The sequence below is a fragment of the Berghia stephanieae genome, chromosome 2 (assembly GCF_034508935.2).
Source record: "Berghia stephanieae isolate SIO BIC M18660-M18661 chromosome 2, UCSD_Bste_1.3, whole genome shotgun sequence".
In the NCBI taxonomy this organism is placed as follows: domain Eukaryota; kingdom Metazoa; phylum Mollusca; class Gastropoda; order Nudibranchia; family Aeolidiidae; genus Berghia; species Berghia stephanieae.
The window spans coordinates 125,908,212-125,932,618 of record NC_088361.1 but is presented as its reverse complement, the minus strand read 5'-3'; the positions used below and the strand labels follow the sequence as shown (position 1 = coordinate 125,932,618).

Below are 24,407 nucleotides of genomic sequence, written 5' to 3'. Positions count from 1 at the left end.
AAACTGAATGGGAGAAAAACAAACCAAAAAACAGTGATCAAATCGAAGACCCTACAGCAACACCACTCCCAGTTTTCTACACACTAAACAGAAAACAGTGGTCCTCCTGTAACAGACTACGATCTAAACACGGTAGAACAGCATCTAATCTCCACAAATGGGGCTATATAACAACACCAACATGCCAAGCCTGTAACGCTCCAAATCAGGACATCGACCATGTGGTACTTCACTGTCCATCAACATCCACAGAGGGCGGCTATCTTGCTATCCACAAAGCTGATGACGACTACATCAAATGGCTGAATGAGTCACACTTGGAGGTGTGAAGACCATACGACACCACTATCGTATTGATCACATACATGTGATCGTACTGAAATCGGTAAGCTTTCTAGAACAAACCATGACCTGTTTCATCTAACAAAGACGTTTTTATGAAGTCTACAATCAGATGAGCTGATTTAATAGTCATAAATGACAATTTGATGTGTATTCGATACTAGCTCATATGATATATAGAATGTTATATAGTAAAACGATGAATTCAGTGCACGATGGATGGGTGTGTGTGTGTGTGTGTCTGTGTGTCTGTGTGTGTGCGTTCAAGTGTGTGTTCATGAGTATGTGGAGCACCTGATCCATCTGTAATTCTAAGTACCGACGAACATTTTATCAATTTGGAAGTTGGCGCTATATCGTAGGCAAGTCGTAGCTTCAGCAACACTTGAAGTGTAGCGCAAATTATAACTTCTGCTTGGTGCTTTTGATTTTATTCGACAACAACGATGTTACTGATATGGAACTCATGTATGGTGATAAGATGTTAGTTAAGATCTTTCCATGGTTCATGCAGACTCTACTAAGATTGTCTAGCCATGGCCCCCATACCCATAGTCTCTAGTGTGCTAGTGCTATAACAAAAGTACAAAACTCACATGTGCGTCACGTGGTGACATGCTGGTGTATTTCATGAATCTTTCACACACTATACACTGGACTAAATCGCCAATGTTGTGTCTTGATTGTGCGATGGGGATACTAAAAGATGGCGATGGGGGAAACAAATGGGGGGTGGGGGGGGGGGGTGGTTGAGAGACTCCTTGTCTATCTTAGTCCCAGTCGTTCAGATCCAGCTCAAGGATGGAGTTTATCTTAAACGTTTTGAATTACTAATGATATAGAGCAGAAAAATCCGGACCAGCCTCAGAGTTTATTTTAAACGAGAGTTTATCTTAAAAGGGGACAACAGTGTAATTAATTGGGAATTGTTTCCGTCAGCTGTGCAATGTCTCGTTTGTTTGTTTGTTTTTGGAAGTTTTTTTTTCATGGTAACAAGGAAAATATGAAAGTCGTCGTCATTGGAGGGCAGAATATGAATAGCATAAGATACGCAGACTATGGCACTCTGATGGCATACTCTCCAGAACACGTGCAGAAAATTTTAGATATACTGGTGTGCAAAAGTGAAGAGATGGGCCTGAAACTAAATGTTAAGAAAATCGAATGCATGGTGGTCTCAAAGAATGACAACAACACGATCTTCCACTTGTCAAGCAATGGAGAGACCATCAAACAAGTAAAGAAATTTAAATATTTAGGCATTATCATTACCTATGACGCACGTGATATAGAGGATATAAAACAAAGAATAGCAATAGCAAAAAAAAAAAAAAAAAAACGTGTTCCATAAAATGCGACCAGTTGTGTCAAACAACAACCTAGAGTTGAAGACCAGAATGAAAGTAGTAGAAACATATTTATACGGTTGTGAAACGTGGACGCCTGACAAAGAATGTACGAGGAGGTTAGAGGCATTTGACATATGGGTGTATAGAAGAATGTTGAGGCTATCATGGACAGACAGGTATACGAACGAGGTGTTGGAGAAGGTGAGAAAGGGAAGAATATTGATCGATTCCATCAGAAAGAGGCAAATACGGTTTCTGGGACATGTGTGGAGTAGTAAGTAGTATCGTTCGGCTAAACTTCCATGTTCAAGGTATCAATCCAGGTTCTGAAGTCATCATCACATTTGTTGATGGTTTCAAATCCCCATTCAAGTTTTGTCTCTGGGCAATCTAGTACGAGGTGGTTTGCATCTTGTGGTGCTTGGTTGCACTTTGGTGATTCTTGGAGCCCCCATTTGTGCATGTTGGCAGCTGTTCTTGTATGTTTTGACCGTAGTCTATTTGCAGCTACCCATTATTTTCTTGGTTGATCCTGTAGACCTGGGAGACTTTTACAGGGATCTTCAATTAGTTGCCCTCCTGTTGGTTTATTCCTTTTCCATTCCTCGCACCAGGCATAAAAGAGATGATTTACAACACAAAAAATCTCGTCTCCCAAAACTCTTTACTATAAATTTGACTGTTTCCTTCCTAGCTAGGGTATCCGGCCAGGGCCAGGACAAAACCCGAACTAGTTTGTTTTTAAGGGTTTTAAGGCGCTTGCAACACATTAAGGTCATATCAGCGCCAGTAAAAGGGAAGAAAATGGAATGGTAAAAAGTTCTATAATTACAATTAAAGCACTCAAGAAAAAGGAAGACAAAAGAGGAATTGGTTCAAATAGAAAACAGATGTAGATTCCAAGAGCACACTATCGAAGTACTTAGTTTGAGATCACCTAAAAGTCTCATCCAGAAACAAGCACAGGCCCCTACTAAGTTTTAGTTTTTAAGGGTTTTACGGCACTTGCAACACATTAAGGTCACATCAGTGCCAGTAAAAGGGAATAAAATGGGATAGTAAAAAGAATAGGGAAGACAAAAAGGGAATTGGTCAAATAGGAAACAGATGTAGATTCCAAGAGCACCCTATCAAAGTACTTAGTTTGAGATCTAAAAGCCTCATCCAGAAACAAGCACAGGTCCCTACTAAGAGGAATACTCTCAAATGTTTACAAATCATATATAATATGTATACAAAACATAATACGGTGCATAACAGAGAGAGGGATGATTTACAAGGGGGAAAAAATCATCTCCCAAAACTAACTATACATTTGACTGTTTCCCTCTCAGCCAGGGCAGGACAAAACCAAGTAATCTCATTCCAAGACAAAGACAGAAAGCAAGTAGGAAAACAGATATAGGTGGATAGAAGACACAGTATGTACCTCTCTGCCCACAATGGGAGGTCGGGAACCCCACCCAGGCAATGCTTTTTATCATATAGCTAAAATAATTGAAAATAAAAACAGTAGTATTAGTTACGAAGATATTTTATAAAAGAAAAATCAATATGAACCTACCCCACCCCCCACCCAACAAATCGTACCATCGTTGAGCAAGCAAACAGCTGGCATCATTCATACATATATAACTATGTGAATAAATTCAGATGTAGATTCCAAGAGCATACCATCAATGTACTTAGTTTGAGATCACAAATAAGTCTCATCTGGACACAAGCACGGCCCCCACTAAGAGGAATACACTCAAATGCTTACATTATAAATTATAACAAATATAAAATACATAAGAGAGAGATGATTTACAAGGAAAAAAATATCATCTCCCAAAGCAATAACTATGCATTTGACTGTTTCCCTCCCAGGACCCCGACCAGGGCCAGGACAAAACCAAGCAATCTCATTCCATCCAAGACAAAGACAGAATGCAAGTTGGAAAACAGATATAGGGGGATAGAAGACACAATAAGTACCTCCCTGCCCACTATGGGAGATAGGAACCCCACCCAGTTTTCATCTTTGGTTTTGTCACCTTTATCAAAATGAAATAGTTTCCCTTCATTTTACCAATAAAACAAAATAAAACCAACATAAAAAAATAAATAATAATAATAAATAAATAAATAAATAAATAAGGAAGAGTGTTCACGTGTTTATTATCAAAAAATTGATTTGGACGGCTTTAACTAACAAGTTCCTACCAAGAGTGTTGTTTACTTTGCACCAGCCAAGGCCATTCATTCATTGGTATTGTGAAGAGACTAGTCCAACCAAAGCGCACTTAAATGTATTCACTATTATGACAAGGGGTAAGTAACTTAGAAGCACTCTATATCTATGAGCAACAAAGTTTTATATATATATATATATATATATATATATATATATATATATATATATATATATATATATATATATATATGAGAGAGAGAGAGGAGAGAGAGAGAGAGAGAGAGAGAGAGAGAGAGAGAGAGAGAGAGAGAGAGAGAGAGAGAGAGAGAGAGATTGTTTGTTTTTTATTGTCTTTTAGGGTTTTACGGTGCTTGCGACACGCTAGGTCATTTCAGAGCCAGCAAAAATGATGAAAATGGGACAACAAAAAGGAAGAAAATGGGACAGCAAAAAAAACAAAAAACGTGTAGATTTACAATTAAAATAGCGCAAAAGAAAAGTAAGACAAATGGAAATGGCACAAATAGGGAACAGAAATATTCCAAAAAGCGGTTCGAGATCCACACTAAGAGGAACGCACTCAAATGTTTACAAATCATAAGTTCAAAAAAAATAAAAATAAATACATACATAACGAGAGAGAGAGAGAGAGAGAGAGAGAGAGAGAGAGAGAGAGAGAGAGAGAGAGAGAGAGAGAGAGAGAGAGAGAGAGAGATTGTTTTTGTTTTTTTAAAGGATTTTACGGCGCTTGCAACACATTAAAGTCATATCAGCGCCAGTAAAAAGGAAGAAAATGGGATAATAAAAAGTTCTAGAATGACAATTAAAGCACAAAGAAAAGGTAAGACAAAGGGGAACTGGTTCAAATAGGGAACAGATGTAGATTCCAAGAGCACATCGTCAAAGTACTTAGTTTGAGATAACCTAAAAGTCTCATACAGACACAAGCACAGGTCCCAACTAAGAGGAATACACTCAAATGTTTGCCAATCATATAATATAATATGTAAACTAAACATAATACAATGCATAACAGAGAGATGATTTACAAGGAAAAAAATATCATCTCCCACAACTATAACTATACATTCCCTCCCAGCCAAGGAACTCCGGCAAGGATCAGAACAAAACTAAGTAATCTCATTCCAAGACAAAGACAGAAAGCAATTGGAAAACAGATACCAGGGGATAGAGACACAGCAAGTAACTCCCTGCCCACTATGGGAGGTCAGGTTCCCCACCCATTGTGTTTATTTAAACCAGACTTTGATTAGTTAAGGAACTGGACGAATAGTTCGCATTTATTGTAAGCGAATTTATCTTATCTGAACTTCCCTGCATAGCTATTTATTAATATTTTCTACACAAACCAACAGCAAACATTTGTATATTATGCTGTTTCCTCTTCATTCAAAAAAACAAAACAAAAAAACAATAAAACAAAAACAAAACAAAGAAAAACCCCAGATAATTATGGATTTCATTTTAATTTTGTAATATCAATAAAATAAGCAATAAAATAAGTTAGGAAACAATATGGCTGTAACAAACACATTAAATTGGAAAAATAAGACATCATATTATGGTCTCAATAAAAATCACGGTAACTCCAACAACAAGAATAATGCTGATAAAATAATAATAATAATAAGAATAAGAATAAGAATAAGAATAATAACAATAACAACAACAACAATAAAAGTAATAGTAACAATAATAATAATAATTAGTATCATTATATTTCTAATATTATTATTGAGAATGAGAGATTCATAACAATGAATAAGTTTTTTTTCAAAGTATGGATTTTTCTTTTTCAAAAAAGGAAAGAAACAAAGCAAATTTCGTAATTCTGATCATTTTGACTTCCAAGTCAACTTTTGGCTACATTTTCACTTTAGATAATCCATAATGAATCAAAAGCTTACAAATGTTGTAATGTAATGACATGCACTTGTTTATTTGTTTTTAAGGGTTTTACAACGCTTTCAACTCTTTAAGATCATTTCAGCGCCAGTAAAAAGGAAGAAATTGGGATAGTCATACAATTATGGTTATACAATTGAAAACACATGAGAAAAGTAAGGCAAAGGGTACTGGTTCAAATAGGGAACATGTAGATTCCAAGTGTTCTTAGTTTGAAATCACAAAAAAAAGTCTCTTACAGACACAAGCAAAGGATCCCGCTAAAAGAACACACTCAAAAGTTTACAAATCATAGTATATTCAAACCAATAAATATAAAAGTACAGAACAGAGAGGCGATTAACAAGGAAAAATATAATCTCCCAAAAACTATACATTTGAAAGTGTCCCTCTCAGCCAATGACTGCAGCAAGGGCCATGACAAAAGGTAGTAATCCCATTTCAAGACAAAGACAGAAAGCAACTCAGAAATCAGATATAGGTGGAAAGAGGACATATCAAGAGCATACCTGCCTACTTGAAAATGGGTTTTAAGGCGCTTGCAACACATTAAGGTCATATCAGCGCCAGTAAAGAAAGGAAGAAAATGGGATAGCACAAAGTTATAGAAAGACAATTAAAGCAGACAAGAAAAGATAAGACAAAGGGGAATTGGTTCAAATAGGAAACAGATGTAGATTCCAAGAGCACACTACCAAAGTACTTAGTTTAAGATCACCTAAAAGTTTCACCCACACACAAGCACAGGTCCCCACTAAGAGGAATACACTCAAATGTTTACAAATCAAATATGATACGTAAACAAAACATAATACAGTGCATAACGGAGATGATTTACAAGAAAAAAAAAATCTCCCAAAACCAACCATTCCTTTGACTGTTTCCCTCCCAGCTAGGGTATCCGGCCAGGGCCAGGATAAAACCAAGTACTCTAATCCCAAGACAAAGACAGAAAGCAAGTTGGAAACAGATAAAGGGTGTTAGAAGACACAGTAAGTGCCTCCCTGGGTCAGGAACCCCACCTAGTACTTACTTAATAATATGTTTTTTTTTTTTTTTGTTTTTTTTGTTGTTTTTTTGTTTGTTGCTTTAGGTCTCTTCCAACACAATTGAGGTTATATGAGAGACCGCTGAAACAAAAAAACAAGCAATCTAACAAAAATAGTACAAATGTAAATCAAAATCATAACCTAAAGATATCATAAGCTAAATTATAAATAACCAAGAACAAACAGGCAGAAGATTTACAGAAAAAAAAATATCCCCTGTCAAAAATACAATCACAAACCAAAGAAGCAGGATAGGCTAGTAAAGAGAAGAAAAAAACGACATCACTATCGGATCGTACACCCATGCGAACATCATAGGTATATGATTCAAGGGTGATGCTCCCATCCAACCACCCGCCTTAATAATATGATTATACCATAAAACGAAATAAAAGTATAGGCTATCAATTGATTCACCGAATTAAAACAATAAATAAAAGATGCAATGAAACACCAAAAGTAATCACAGCAACACTTTTTTTTTACATAATGTAATAAATAGTATTGAAATAAAACCCTGTTACTAATATGCCATCAAAAACACAGTGGAAAATGTCATAGAAAAAGCTGCGCAAATTGAGGGAATGATTAGGAGTTAAAAAAAACAAGAAATATTCAATATTATATTATAGTAGATATTGTGAAACAGAATGATTTTCCATTGACCTGTCCACTAACCACAATGTGTCAAAGGGGGCTTCAAATGGAAAGTCTTTCAAATTATAAAACCTAACTGACCCAGAGCTTTTCACCGTTTCTGTAATGTGAAACAGATGATAACAATTCCCAACAACTAATTTGAATCCCTAATGCTTACGACATTGTCAGTGCCGTTTTGATGTTGAGCGGCAAACCCATTCAAGTGATTAGAAATGTGTCGTAAATATTATAATCATAGAAGCATAAATGACATTCATAAATATATGTTATTGTTTTATGAAAATTAAGGATTGCCATTTACTCTGATTTGTGAAAAGAAAAAGTGATAGTGACATGTAAAATTATTTTTTTTAAATAGGGGCAAGACATGAATCTAAATATCTTTAATGCAAAGACAGATTTACCCACAGTCTCTGCCAAGTTTTAACCTGTGAATGTTCATAGGAAACAAGCAATTTATTTAAGTTTTGTAAAATACTGTTCACCACAGAGTAAATGTTTTCAGAGATTCCTGAAGTAAGCAATTGTGCTTACTTTGTATATCACAATATTAATTTAGATCCAGAGCAACAAAAATACTGATAAATAATAATCAAAACATTTAAATACACATTTTTAAAATGTATTGGAGTACTTTAAAACCATCATTTTAACCCGTGTATATTTTCAGAAAAGTAAATAAGTCAATATAATTATTTTATCAGTTCTGAAAAATATATATAATATAAATCAGATCTATATTATGTAATTTGTATAAATAGATTTATATCGCAAATAAGTTATCAACCCAAAAAGCCCTTGAGGACTCATGGAATAACATTTACACAATGCCTAAGTAGCAATAAGTAATGAAAAGAAAGCTTTAATTTACTGAACGAAGAGAGGTAACAAAAAATGATGAATGAATGTATCGTGGTTTGTTGATCAAGGGGAAAACCTGAAACGTCCGCATTACCTGTCTTCGTTCAATAAATTGAAGCTTTCATTTCATTACTTATAGTTATTTATTCCTTTGAGCTTCAAGCAGCAACATTTTCATCACCTTTACACATTGCCTGACATTCACAGCCTTGAAGAAGCACATAGAAGACATATATCGTGATGCCTTGCAATTGTTATTTACCACTTAATATAAAATTACTTTATTTGAAGTTCGGTAGTTGGATCATTGCCAAATTGCACGGGAGCGCATTGTTATTAAAAACATTAATAATAAAGTCAATTCCGCATATAATGATGGGATCTACTTTATTTTTTGATCGCTCATATGTCATTATGACCTTATATTATTGTGCCTAGATTTCTGTTTCCCTCTACCAGTGAATAAGAAAATAACTTTGAATTTTGGTTATTATTATCATCATCATTATTTTTTTTTTTTAAATTAAGTAAAGAAAAAAGTAAACCCACCCTATGGAGTAACATTGATTGCCATAATATGTTAATTCACAAAATCGTTGCATCTATAGTCAATAAGTACCTTCTGTGAAAAATAATCAACATGAAATCTGTTAAACTACTCACATTTATTCATCACATATATACTCACTAGTCCAGTCTTTAATTAGTATAGTGCATAGTTTATGGAATGTCCTGAAGCGTATGTAAATACAATATATTATATTCATATAAAAACAGCATAGAAAAATGTAAAATGTTCCAAAATTTTGTTATACACCCAAATATTTGGCAAAATCCATAATTTCATTCACCCCACTTGTAAATATGATATTTTCAAAGAAGCAATAAAATAAAAACCAGCCCGGGGTGGGGAGAAGTGGGAAGGGGAGGAGGGGAAAGCAATAAATAATGAAATAAATTATAAAACATTTTCCTCTTTTCTTGAGAACTATGTCGCTCTACAGCAATGCAAGTCCATTTCAAATCACACTACCAAAGCCAACCTTTGTCTTGAGAAGAAGAAAAAAAATAAACAAGAACAAAATTAAGGCAAAATTTTGAGAGTACAAATAAGAATCGGTAAGAAGAGCTAAAACTTGGTATACCACCATGTCTAGGACTTGGCAGTTAGATATGTGTGACACCACTGCCTCAGAATGCTATTATGTCGAGGTGATTTATACGCTTAAATTTGACTGAATTTATGGGCCAAAATATGAGACATATGTCTAAGTTAATATTGTTTTATTAAAAAGAAGGAATAAAGTTTCTTTAAGAGGAAATAAAGTGAAATGAACTTTTCCCCCATTATTTCAACTTTAAATCCATTTTTCTGCCCCTGATCCACCTCGATATCATACCATTTGGAGCCAATGGGTCACATATAAATTCAATCCACATCCACTTCACAAATTTCCATGGTTTCTCCATCATGCTCAATAGGCCTTAAAATGTTATATTTATTCCCCTAGAAGTGGTAGGCCCCATAGAACCAGATTTCCATTTCATATGGTAAACTTAGGTGCCATTTAAGACCAGTAGGCAGAGTGCGGCTATGTGATCTTGTGGGTATGATACTCGCCTTCGGATTGGAAGATACTGGATTCGAGTCCCGCTCTGAGTAGCGTATAGTTGAGTCCTTGGAAAAGCCTCTTTACTTATTTCACACCTGAGTACGGTGACAGGATTTGAGTATAGAGCTGCACTCAGTTGTGAAATGAGTAGCTTGCTGTTAACAGTGTTGTCTCTGTTGGAGAAAATTGTAAAATCACCTTACAGTTACAGGCATCATGTCTCGTCCTACATGTTAAGCGTTGGCTAAGGATCCCTTGTAAATCAATGAGCATGTTTAGTTGATATTGCGCTATATAAATGCTCAGGTTTTTGGGTTCTTATAAATGTTTTCTCTTACATTATTTGCTATTGCTTACAGACAACAACAACCAAATTAAACCTGGAGTCAAATTCTATAATATGTGCTATAAAATTTACCCAATGAAAAAACGAAGGGCTAGAGTTTTGCAATCACCTATCTTGTCACTGATAATACTTAACATCACCATTATTACAACATGAGACAATGAACTGCATGGCCACAAATGCCAATTTGATTTGGCCCACGTTCATCTTTGAACACAAATTACTGGAAGTTTTTACAGTAATCATACATATATGTGAAATAAGCCAAACAAACCGACAAACAAAGCAACAGACAATAATGACAACACACCAATCCTACTGTCTTTGAACTTGTCTCGTTGTCCATTACAATAAAAACCAACAAGACCCTATTTCAGAAACATTGATGATACACATCGATTTCACACTTACACTTTAAGGACATTGCTTTCACTGCTTTAGATTAGCCTGAAAAAAGGGACAAAATGATGCCCGATTAAACATTGAAAAGAAGCATCGGACAAAAAAAGCATGACTTTGAATCCAATAATGCAATGCACAATTGAATATAAAATGTATTGGTATTTGATATATAATAACTGTATTTAAGACAGAAATAAATCAAATAGATTGTCATAGAAGCTATTAAATAAAAAGGTTTATGGGGATGACACATGTCAATATCCATGAACACATCGATTACATGCCTTTCAGCCATCTGTTACTCATAAGTAATGAAAGGTGTTAATGCTTAGGTTTTACACAAGGCTTTTTCCAACACTTCAAGAATCAATCTTGACAATTACAGGTTTAAAATACGATACAACTTTGCTTGTCTGGTGTTCATAACAATTTGGTTACAACTGTTGACTAATAATCCCTACTTTTTCTTTCAGTGTATCCTGCATTTTGCAGGGCTGCCATAATGAATATCACATCTCCATGCATCTCGAATCATAGCATTATCTTCCTCCAGGCCCAGTTCTTTCATATCATCCTTTACCCTATCCATCCATCTAGTCTTTGGGTGTTCCTTATTTTCTCTTTCCAACTATTTATATATCCAATACTTTCTTTCCCATGTATTCTAGTCCCTTAACATGTCCAAACCAATTCAATCTATCTTCTCTCATTGAATTGGTTTGGACATGTTAAGAGACTAGAGAGGGAGTATGTAGGAAAGAAAGTATCATCTATCATTATCATTATAATTATTATTTTTACTACTATTATTATTAGAACCACCTCAGGAGTTAGCACATAACGCTGCAAAATATCCCAAATTATGTAAAGTTTCTGCTTTTTAAAGTAGTGATATAACATAAATGATTTTGTAACCATGTATCTGACTATTGTAATGATCAGGTACTATTTGTGCAGCATCGAACACATTTCAGACACATTCTTTTTAATATCGGGAGGAACAACAAGTATGGCATAAACTGACTTTTAAGGTTAGGTAGATTCATTTGAGCAGATACTTTATCTTTTTTCCTGACTGTCAGCATGGTTCACCACTTGTGGAGCACACTCACCTCATGAATGAGATTTGATGCTTGAAGGTTAGAGGTGATATCCTATTTAACCAATTTTAATCATATTATACATCTCTCGACAACTTTCATGCCCTGAGAATGATGTGTAAATGTAGGTTGAGAAATAGTTTCACTCTGTAATTATTACTCTAAAATATAATTTGACATTTTGTCTATCTAGGAATGGGCTTATGGGTTGGTAATAGAACATGGTATGGACAATTTCTTGAAGGCATGAAAGCAATATCATCATTATGATTAAAGCTAACTTTACAGGAATGATTGATTAGTCTCCAAACTAGCGCTCTAAAACCACAGACGGGGAAATTTTTTTAAAGTTTATTTTTTACTTAAATGACATCTGGACTAGATCCAGTTAAATCAAATTTTAAAATCACGTAATTTGATCGAGTTTTATAGTATAGCACAGCCCTTCTCGACTTTTTGTGTGTTCAAAACCAGAGGATCAATCCTCTGAACTAATATCCGAGGTTTGATCAACCCGAATTATAAGGGCAAAAGGGATCACTTATCTCTGATGAAGACATCAGAAGTTTAATCAACTCTTTGTGGTGAAAAAGCTTCTTCAGAGGTTTAATCAACGGGTCATCAATATGTTTATTTATTTATTTATTTCTTTCATATTTTAAAAAATCAAATCAGTAACCCCTTTTGCCCTCTCCTTACCAACCATGGGAAAATCATCACATTCGTTACGATGCAACCGACAATTTTCCCATTCTGACTTCTCTTGTACATCACAAAATGTAAAGAAATGATTTGATTACATCTACAAATACTAAACACTGTGTTGTAGACATCATTGTGCTGAACAACATTCTGTATAGAATGCACTTATTGCTTTTTTTGTTTGATTAGGAAAAGTCTATTTTTTTTTTTTTGTCGGGTGGGTGTGAATTTTCGGGGGAAATTTTAAAAATGGCTGGTAAGGAGAGAGTTAAAGGCTCAAATATCAGAAATTCTAAATTTATCCTGACAGATAAGTAAAACATAAACAATTATATAACCAGATAATATCAAACGCACCGCTTCCAACATAAAAAAAAAAATAAAAAATGAATAAATAAATAATTTATCAAATAAATACATAAATAAAAAGCAAGAATGAAAAACAAAATAAAACCAAATTGCCATCCCCTGAAATCAGTTTTAAAAGAAACAATAAATCTTTTTCTCTTTCAAATACAGAATAAAAGACTGTTTAAAAATGTGAAAAGACACCTAAATAATAAGATATGTGAAGAAAACGTACAAAAATAAAAAAGCCCTCAGAGATATCTCAAACATTAAGTATTACTTAAAGCCAAAATATGAAGAAATACATAATATGCTTTCAAAATCTATATTTTGCCTTGAAAAATAAATAAATAAAATAATCCCTAAGCCCCACGAATATTCTGATCAATAGATTGTCCAATGATTTAAAAACAATTTCCGTGAATGTGTTTTTTGTTGTTTATTTTTTAAATTTTTTTGTTTTTTCCAAATCACCCATTTGTGCAGCATCGAACACAATTCAGACATATTCTTTTTAATATCAGGAGGAACAACTATAGCATAAACTAACTTTTAAGGTCGGGTAGATTCGTTTAAACGGTTCCTTAATTTTTTCATCAAATGTAAATATTCACAAATGTGTAAAAAATGTAAGGGTCACCAAAATCAAATAACATGAAGGAACAGGGTCTAAGATTAATACTGACATTTTAAAATAAAGGGTATGTCTGGCAATTTCAACCCTTCTATTATGACATAATTTAAGGTGGTAAAATATAATTCTGGGGTTGAATGAGTGAAGCATTTAATGGTTGTTTTGGTAATTCTTATCTTTACCCTATCTGCCACTACCGGAGAGCTAAATATAAAATTTTAAACTTCACTAAGTCTGTGAATATCATATGATTAATATTAATTTGACAAATGGTGTTTTAGGAGGTGTCAAGATTCTATGCAAGCAACTTACTTATCACTTCCTACTTTTAAAGCATCTATATATATATATATATATATATATATATATATATATATATATATGATGTGGTAGTGGTGGTTGTAGTAGTTTTAGCGGTTGTGATAATGATGTGGTGGTGGTGGTTGTAGTAGTAGTGGTAATGATGTGGTGGTGGTGGTTGTTGTAGTAGTGGTAATGATGATGTGGTGGTGGTGGTGATGGTTGTAGTAGTAGTGGTAGTGATGATGTGGTGGCGGCAGTTGTAGTAGTAGTGGTAGTGATGTTGATGTTGTAGTGGTGGTTGCAGTGATGATAATGTGTTGGTGGTGGTTGCAGTAGTAGTGGTAGTGATGATGTGGTGGTGGCATCGAATATGGCATTTTTGCGGTGTTTATTAAAACAATAGTGGAATTAAATATTTTCAAAATATTTTTTTGTCCTTGTGTAATAGTCTTCTTTTTCAAAAACTTTTCCAGGCTGCATAATTCTGCAATTGTCTTATGACATGTCAATGAATTTTTTGAATGTATCTTCTTCATATATCGAAAACACTGAATTTTGAATTTTGTAGATATTAAAAATTAATTTTTTTTAAAAAGCAATTATTATTTGTAGAATTCCCCCAGTTTCACCGAAAGAATCATAATTTGTAAGGTAATCAGAAATTATACATTTAATATTCAATGGAAATAAAGGAAATTAAATCTATTCTAATGTAGTGGCAGAGACTATTTGTTGTAATGATAGGGCCTAAGCTATAAAACTAAATGTTGCAATTTCTTTTAATCATAATGTAATTCAGAAAACTAAGAAAACAAATATGGGATTAGTAATCAGCTGCAATCCTCAAAGTTATTGTATCACTTAAGTATTCAGACAAAATGAAAGCAAAAACTTACATGCCTAAATTGTGCTAAGATTAGTAGATATATATATATATATATATATATATATATATATATATATATATATATATATATATATATATATATATATATATATAAATATATATATATATAAATTTTGAAACACTGATGTTGGGGCATATATATATGCCCCAACATCAGTGTTTCAAAATTTATTGAAGATTAACTTCAACTGAGGAAGTCACAGCTTCAGTTGAAATCTCGGGCCCTTGCCTGAAGTGTCATTTTTTATGCTGAATCCAGCAACGTTAATTTTTACTGCATTGTCACTTTCAGTAGTCGCAAAAATCTGAGGCTGATCTGAATTTTTGTTCTCAGCTGTGGGAATTGTTTCGTTTTCATGGACTTTTGTCTGACAAAAATGTTTAATTTTCGGAAGCATTTGAGAATCAGAGGCAACAAGTAATGTAGGAGAGACCTGTTTAATTTCATTTTTAAAGACTTCTTGTTGATTTTTTTTTTATCCTTTTACCTGTTTCGGTTTGGCTAAGGAGAAAAGATTTATATTCAAGAAGTGTGATCATGACATGTTTATCTAAAAGAAAAAAAAAAGATTTTACTATGACTATGACCATTTTGCAATTATTATTCTTATATTTCTGTAATAACAAGCTGAAATGTTCTCGTAAGAGGAAGTAATCTGAAAGCAGTGATAGAACAAATGGCATCTATTTATTTGTTTTGACAAAATTTTACACTAAAAGCACAAGCAATATGCAATAAATTTTAAAAAATTAAAACAAGGTTTATATTTAGTAATTTAATAAAGAATCGCGGTCTACAGCGAAGTTACAAATAAAAATGGAGACAAGAAATTCTTAAATTTACCAATTCCTGAGATCTCAACAAACATAAAACATTTTTTTAAATACAAAAATTGATCAAGCAGAGAAATATTCTCATACTGCAGACCACTTCAGAATATTTATTCAACTCATCACTTTTCAAGCAAAACAAATTGTCTTACATATATAAGCTGTTCACAAAGTATAATAATGAATCAGCTTCTCAGTGGTTCAGTCAAGTCTGGTATAAACTTCAGCAAAATGAACACAAAAATACCATAGGCTTGTTTGTCACATTATCATTAAGCAGATCAACATTTTTGTTTTTTAAAATAAGATGGAAATTTCTGTGAAAAATTGATAAGGAATACTTAACTGCAGAAGCTGTGAACTATATAAAGCAATGTACAAATATAAATATAAGAGCTTCAAAAACAAGAACAAAATTCCAAAAACGGAACGTTTCAGGCACAAAACCAGTCCTCAGCCAATAACAAAATCTGTCTGACAGTATTAGAAGTAGAAGTGATATATTACTCTATTGTATCAAATAGACGCCCCCCCCCCCCCCCCCCCTCTCCATTAATTTTCAGCTCACGAAATGTACCGGTGAAAAAATTAGTCTCTATGCTGTTGCTGAGCATCTCCCCAACTTTTTATGGATTGGTCGAATTGTGCCACCCCCCCCCCCCCCCCCCCCTCCCCGTGCTCTCGGTCAAACATCCCTCTTTCTATTGAAGTTTCGCAAAGTGCACACAACCATTTCTATTAGGAACCCCCACCCCTTCTATATATTCAACCAGAGTAACGTTTAAACTGCATTTTCAGCCTGAAACTTTCGTGATTAGTATTTTCCTTCATTTTTTTTAAAAATGTTATATTCTTTTTTGTAGACTGCTTTGAAAATTTGAGACTTACTTGTAGGAGTAGAAACCTGACTGTAAATGGAGAGAACAACCACCAAAAAAAAAATTAAAAAATAATATCAGCAATAACTTGAAAAGACAAAAGAAAAACCCCAACAACAATACCAATAATAATAATAATAATAATAATAATAATAATAATAATAATAATAATAATAATAAGAATAATAATAATAATAATAATAATAAGAATAAAAATAACAACAACAACAACAATAATTATTTTTTAATGGGATAGTAAACAGTTCTAGAATTACAATTAAGGCACCCAAGAAAAGGTAAGACAAATGGGAATTGGTTCAAATAGGAAGCAGATGTAGATTCCAAGAGCATACTCATACTATCAAAGTACTTAGTTTGAGATCACCTTAAAGTCATTCATACACAAGCACAGGCCCCACTAAGAGGAATACACTCAAATGTTTACAAATCATATATAATATATAAACAAAACATAATACAGTGTATAACAGAGAGATGATTTACAAGGAAAAAAATATCATCTCTCAAAACTAACTATACATTTGACTGTTTGTTTCCCTCTCAGTCAAGGTATCCGGCCAGGGCCACAACAAAACCCAAGTAATCCAACTTAAAATTTGGCTCACAGGAATTTCAGACACCACTTGAAGGAATTTCAATGCCGAAAGAGGAATTTTCGCAAACAAGAAAAGGAATTTTGGATGGTATTTGGCATTATGTTTATATATCCTATAATTCTTAAGTTATAACTGACTAGAACTATACGATAAGTAAACAACACAATGCCAAAAACCATTCAAAGTGCCTTTATTTCAAATGAAGTAAAGCTCCAAAGGTTGATGTGGTGGTGGTTGTTATAGTAGTAGTGGTAGTGATGATGATGTGGTGGTGGTGGTGGTGGTTGTAGTAGTAGTAGTGGTAGTGATGATGTGGTGGTGGTGGTGGCTTTATAGTAGTGACGACATCGATTATGTGGTGGTGGTGTTTATAGAAGTGAAGACAGCGATTATGTGGTGCTGTTGTTTATAGTAGTTGTGGTAGTGATGATGTGGTGGTGGGGGTGGTTGTAGTAGTCGTGGAAGTGATGATGTGGTGGTGGTTGTTGTAGTAGTGGGGAGTGATGATGTGGTGATGGTGGTTGTTGTAGAAGTGGTAGCAATGAAGAAGTGGTAGCAATGACGATGTGGTGGTGGTGGTTGTAGTAGTAGTGGTAGCAATGATGATGCGATGGTAGTGGTTGTATTAGTTGTGGTGGTGGCTGTAGTAGTTGTAGTGAAAATGATGCCGTTGGTGGTTGTAGTAGTAGTGGTATAGATGGTGTGGTGGTGGTGGTGGTTGTAGTAGTGGCAGTGATGTTGTGGTTGTTGTATTAGTGGTAGTGATGATGATGTTGTGGTGGTGGTTGTAGTAGTAGTGGTAGCAATGATGATGTGGTGGTGGGTAGTAGTAGTGGTAGTGATGATGTGGTGGTGGTTGTATTAGTAGTGGTAGTAATGTTGATGTGGTGTTGGTTGTTGTAGTGGTGGTGATAACGTGTTTGTGGATGTTGTAGTAGCAATGATAATGATGATGATGATGTGGTGGTGGTTGTAATAGAAGTGGTAGTGATGATGTGATGGTAGTTTAGTAGTAGTGGGTAGTGATGATGTGGTAGTGGTGGTGGTTGTAGTAGTGGTGGTGATGATGATGTGGTTGTGGTAGTAGTAGTGGTAGTGATGATGATGTTGTGGTGGTTGTTGTAGTAGTAGTGGTAGTGATGATGTGTTGGTGATGGTTGTAGCAGTAGTGGTAGTAATGATGTTGTTTGTTTTTATGGGTTTTACGGCGCTTGCAACACATTTAAGTCATATCAGCGCCAGTAACAAGAAAGGAAATTGGAAAGTAAAAACATTCTAGAGGTACAATTAAAAGAACTTGAGGAAAAAGTAAGACAAAGGGGAATTAGTTCAAATAGGGAACAGATGTAGATTCCGAGAGCACATTATCAGTGTACTCAGTTTGAGATCACCTTAAAGTCTCACCCAAACACCAGCACAAGATCCCACAAAGAGGAATACACTCAAATGTTTACAAATCATAATAATAACAGTTAATTTACATGGAAAAAAAATATAATTTCTCAAAACTATAACTATACATTCGACTATTTCCCTCCTAGCCAAGGATTCCAGCCAGGTCAGGACAAAACTAAGTAATCTCATTCCAAGACAAAGACAGAAAGCAATTGGAAAACAGATACCAGGGGATAGAAGACACAGCAAGCAACTCCCTGCCCTTATGGGGGGTCAGGAACCCTACCCAGAATGATGATGTGGTGGTGGTTGTAGTAGTAGTCGTTGTGACAATGTGGTGGTGGTGGTTGTAGTAGAAGTGATGATGATTTGGTGGTTATGGTTGTAATAGTAGTGGTTGTGATGATGTGGTGGTAGAGGTATTGGGGGGGGAGGGGTGTATCCGTGGAGTAATATCACCTCACCGGAATTTGACAGAAGTCGCCTGTAACCTGGAATTTTTTGCTCCAGACCGGCTTTTTTTTCTGGTGAAACTGGAGTTTTGGCATCACTGAAGTAATCTCATTCCAAGATAAAGACAGAAAGCAAGTTGGAAAACAGATATAAGGGGATAGAAGACACACTATGTACCTCCCTACCCACTATGGGAGGTCATGAACCCCATCCCGCAAATGGAATGGAAGAGTCAATTTAATTAATAACGACAGATAATGTGGATGTTTCAGGTTTCCCCTTTGTCAACAAAACATGATGAATGAAACACTCATTACGAAAGAGAGTTGAGTGAATGGCGTTGTTTAAGCAATAGATACTAAGTTTCAAAGCCAGATTCATGGTATGGCTGGATAGCTAAGTGGCTAGTGTTCTATCTCTTTCTCTCAGCCATTTTGCTCATGTCCGATCAATTGGATACCATTTTTGTCTACCTGACCCTGCCATAGTTTAGATTCCCTATTTTCATATGGCTCCAAACCTTTTACTTCTCATCGTTATTGATATGAGTAACCACGCTACAATTTTACTTACGCTGTTGGTAATCCTTCCATAATTTTCTTTGCATCAAGTCCTCCATCAGTTAATGACTTTACAATAGCTTCAGTGCCAACCAGTTTTGTAAATAATCCAACAACGTCTTGTACTGGTTTCAAACATTTCCTTCAATAATAAACCAGAAAAAAAAAAAAAAAATAATTATATTTATAATTATAAATAAGATCATAAGAAAAATTTTTTTAATCCAATTATTCTTTTAAAAGGTGGATCAGACTTTAACCTGACACGTTGCATTACTTCCTTTTTTCACCAGAACTACATAATAATAAGAAACTATGAATTAAAGAAATTTAGTCTTGCCATTTAAGAGTCGAAATATTTCTCACTAGCTGATACTGATAAACTTACGTGACATCACAAACTGCTTGCTTCTTTGCCTCTTCTAACTCTTTTGTTAATTTGGTGTTTTCACCTAAAATTAAGAGAAAAAAAACATCATATTTTCCTTATTTTTGTGATGAACGCAAATTAACATCTGACAGCCATATGTCATTTTTTTTTTTGGCGGGGGGGGGGGGGGGGGGGGGGGTTATTGTTCAATACAATGGGACCTCTCTAATCGGGAAATATCAGTCACCAGCAAAATTGTTCTGATTAGCCAGGTTTCCCAATTTGACGAGTTAGGTGAACATTGAGGTTGTTCTACAAGCCTTGAAGTACTTAAGCCCTGCTGTCATGTGAAGAAATTGTTTAAGAAGTGTAGACTTGAAAAGTGCTGGTATACCACTGATAGACTGTTTCATTTTTTGTTTTTTCATTAGACTAGACATTTGCTTTTTTTCTCTCCATTTGTTTTTTCTATGGAGGTTGTGTGTTTAAGGTTTGAAACAATTTATTTTTTTTCAAAAACAAGTTGACCGTTTGAATTTCGCTCTCTGTTGTGCTCGACATCTTTGTAAACAAATCCTATAACATGCAACACATTCAATAGGTTGTTAATTGAATTATAATTTTAGTTGCAAATGCAATTTATACACACCACAAATATCATATTTGAGAATTTGTAGACGCTTGATTTATTCTAATAATTTGGCATCAACTAGAGACAGACAAATCACAAACAGTCCGCACAGTTTGTTTTTTTCCCATTTTAAACCCCAAAATTTGCTGCTGGCTTTTCATAATTCAAACAGGTTAAACATGTGTGTAGAAAATCATGAAAAGAGAAAGAGAGAGAGAGAGAGAGAGAGAGAGAGAGAGAGAGAGAGAGAGAGAGAGAGAGAGAGAGAGAGAGAGAGAGAGGAGAGAGAGAGAGAAAGAGAGAGAGAGAGAGAGAGAGAATATTTTTCAAAATAAATACAGATACTACAGTATTGAGGTTTAAACATCCCGTTTCTCTGGCATACTAACTGAAATATCCCAAGCACTATCATTCTCTTCCCATTTTTTGTTTCCATTCATACCCAACACAATTTATCTTATCAGTTTTATCATACTTTTCTGTGCAAGTTTTAAGTTATAAATGGAATAAAAAACAAATATATATTACCTTTAATCTTTTGTTCATTCGTCTTTTCTGTTTTGAGGTCTGAATCACATTTTGCCTGTAAAAAAAATGTATTTATATTAAATCAAAATACAAATTAGCCTTTAAACAAAATCATAGCTTCTTCAACATTATCCCTCAAGCAATTAAAATGATTGTGAAATATTCACAAAGTACAATCAGACTTGCCATCAGTCACCATCATAGTATCATAGTATTATTTCTCTCCAAATCCACAATATTATAAAAGTAGGACTGCATTCTTTTTCATATCTCCCTTTCATTTTACAGGCCTGTAAATGGTTGGTGAAAAAATTATCGGAACTTTTTGAACACGCGAAAATAGACCAACAGGACAAAAATATGGATTAATTAATAAACACAACACAGACTCGTCAAATCTTGTCACTTTCCCCAACTCATTAACAATACAAAATAAGCAGGTCCTTATTTTATGGTACCAAAAAAAAGGTGGCGTTTTTATGCACCCTCTGTTGTACAAAAACGCACCGTTTTATGCACCTCCATTGGAGGTGTACTAAAACGCACCGGTTTTATGCACCTCCGTTGGCGGTGATGGTAAATTAATGAAAATGTTGTTGCAAACGTCCATGAGGTTTAAATAGTTTTAGATTGTAGTTTAGCACGCTGCTTAGTGATTACCGATATACGTTTATACAAATACAATGATAATAAATTAAAGAATAATAACAATAATTTAAAAAATCAAAAGTAAAAAGAAACATGGCACACAAATACTGATCTCAAATAAATAATTTTAGAAAATTAAAATCGAAGTTTTTTAAAAACATGATAAAAAGATTTTGAAAAAAGAAAGAAAAAAAAACAAATCAAAATGTCTTTCTCAAGAAAGTAAATTTTAAAAAAAAAAATGTCTACAATGGGAATCGAACCCGGTACTTTCAAGGTTAGAGTCCAACAGCTTGTCCATTGCGCTACGGAGCCACCTGACTGTTCATCACATTTAATAAGGTCTTTCTAAAACATAACTTTACCTTCAATGCAACTTCTATTTTCTGGTTTTATATATTTCGATTTTTTAAATTATTAAATTTATTACCAAAAACGTCCTACAGATGTCACAATATAACTTTTGCCATGTCCAAATACAGAAACACAATATCGCTGATGAAATTGGGTGGGATGCGCATGCGTGACGGAGGTGTATAAAAATGATCCGTTAAGATGCACCGTCAACGGCGGTGTATAAAAACACTACGCAAAAAAAAATCCCAATTATTTGAGAGAGTATACACATTTCTGGGCCCAGGTCTGAGTTAGTTGTAAAATTAAAGAAAGAAAACAATTCCTTACCTATTTGACGGATGTGCATCTAGTATCTAGTGCTTGACACGAGAAGCTACTTTATCTTCGTTCCTGTTTGTTTGTGTTAAATTTTTAAGCTGATTCTTTCTTTTATATATAGAATGGAATTCTTATAAAACCTGTCCAGATAATGGAGACATCCGAATTGTGGAGTTCAGGATTGGAAAGACCTGATTGTAGTAGTTATAGAAATTTATATCTAGATAGACCTGAAAGAACCAATTTCTGACAAATGAAGAACATGTCTTAAATTCTAAATGCCCTATTAAAAAAATTACTGAGAAAATGGTGGTTTTTTTTGTTTTTTTTAAACAGCATTGTGATAAATTGGTTGATCTGATGGATGCTCACAAGAGGTCATCAGGTTTGGGTATGAGTATGATGAGGTCAATTTTATCCTGCTCTTGACTCCATTAAAAAAATAAATTCCAATTTAACGAAAAGTTCTTAAGGAAAGTCTCAAGAGAGAGAAAAAACATCTTATAGTACCGCCGAGAAAATCTGTTACATAATTACTTTCTTCTAGACTACGTGAAACAGTAAACAGTTTGCCAGTTTGCTTCTGGCTTGGGCTTGGGTGTGGTGGGTGAGGTGTTAAAACCTGACTTACCAAAGAATCTTTGCACTTCTTTGTCTCATCTGCAGCTTTCTTTTGCTCAGCTTTAACATTTTTCAATTCGTCCTCTCTATCCTTTAACGTTTTTTTTACTTGATCCAAATTTCCTTGAAGAACTCTCAATTCTTCCCTAGCAGACTCCAAAGCTTTCTCAGAATGTAATCTCTTCTCAGTTAAATCCTTTGATTGAATAGTATGTCGGTTGTTCTCTTCGCGTAGCGTTTTGATAGAACTTGATAATTTCCAATAGTTATAACTTAATATAAAGACGATTAACAGTAATGCAACCAATACGAATGGCGGAGTACGACCGGGTGATTTTGTGGCATTCGACATCTTTGTTTGAGTTTGAGGCGATGAGATGAATGAAATTAATGAAATAATTTCTATCGAAAAGAGAGGAAGAAAAGCAGTTGCTTTTTCTCACAACAAACCAAGAGTAGAGAGAGCGATGAGACAATGTGTCCACGTCAGCAAGTAGCACTGCATTCAAAAGAGAAAATGACACTGACACACCTTATCGGCAAGCTTTAGATCTCAATGGTGATCTCTGATCAGTGTTGCCAGGTACCTTTGCAAAATTTCCGCCAACTTTATGCCAGAAATCCGCCAAAATCCACCAACTTTATCCTATTTCACCTGCGACCATAGATTTATAAATAGTAACAGATAGGCTGAGCAGCGGGACGATAATATACATAATATAACACACTGGGGATGCACGCCATTAGCTCCAAGACCCTCTTTCAGGTGCGCTGGTTAAGGCTTATCGTGGCAATATTATGTCCCCTCTCTCTACTCTCTCTCTCTGCCTTTCTTTCTCTCTCTACTCTCTCTCTCTCTGTGCCTTTCTTTCTCTCTCTACTCTCTCTCTCTCTCTCTCTCTGCCTTTCTTTCTCTCTCTACTCTCTCTCTCTCTCTGCCTTTCTTTCTCTCCCTCTCTCTCTCTCTCTCTCTCTCTGCCTTTCTTTCTCTCTACCCTCTCTCTCTCTCTCTCTCTGCCTTTCTTTCTCTCTCTCTCTACTCTCTCTCTCTCTCTCTCACTCTTTTTCTATGCCTTTCTTTCTCTCTCTATTCTCTCTCTCTCACTCTTTTTCTATGCCTTTCTTTCTCTCTCTACTCTCTCTCTCTCTCACTCACTCACTCTTTTTCTATGCCTTTCTTTCTCTCTCTACTCTCTTTCTCTCTCACTCTTTTTCTATGCCTTTCTTTCTCTCTCTCTACTCTCTCTCTCTCTCTCTCTCACTCTTTTTCTATGCCTTTCTTTCTCTCTCTACTCTCTCTCTCTCTCTCTCTCACTCTTTTTCTATGCCTTTCTTTCTCTCTCTACTCTCTCTCTCTCACTCTTTTTCTATGCCTTTCTTTCTCTCTCTACTCTCTCTCTCTCTCTCTCTCTCTCTCTCTCTTTCTTTCTTTTTTTTTCATCTCTCTTCCTTTCTACATTATTTCTTTCTCCTTCTCCTCCC

The 24,407-nt window shown here is 34.7% G+C and overlaps 1 protein-coding gene across 3 annotated transcripts; it reads right to left on the bottom strand.

The window, feature by feature from the left end:
* Positions 1 to 5,335: 5,335 nt before the first annotated feature.
* On the bottom strand, positions 5,336 to 23,498 carry LOC144966531 (uncharacterized). Of its 3 annotated transcripts, XM_078903164.1 has the most exons (8): positions 22,936 to 23,495; positions 20,982 to 21,036; positions 19,841 to 19,904; positions 19,466 to 19,594; positions 16,438 to 16,457; positions 15,207 to 15,220; positions 10,734 to 10,769; positions 5,336 to 9,412 (listed from the first exon to the last, which is right to left on the bottom strand). In XM_078903164.1, the coding sequence occupies exons 1-7, from the start codon at positions 23,275 to 23,277 to the stop codon at positions 10,752 to 10,754; spliced, it is 642 nt and encodes a 213-aa protein (XP_078759290.1). In that variant the 5' UTR covers positions 23,278 to 23,495; the 3' UTR covers positions 5,336 to 9,412; positions 10,734 to 10,751. The 3 variants fall into 3 exon arrangements, with proteins under 3 accessions (XP_078759290.1, XP_078759292.1, XP_078759291.1); XM_078903166.1 differs by lacking the exon at positions 15,207 to 15,220 and having other exon boundaries at positions 22,936 to 23,498; XM_078903165.1 differs by lacking the exons at positions 10,734 to 10,769; positions 15,207 to 15,220.
* Between the last annotated feature and the right edge of the window lie 909 nt (positions 23,499 to 24,407).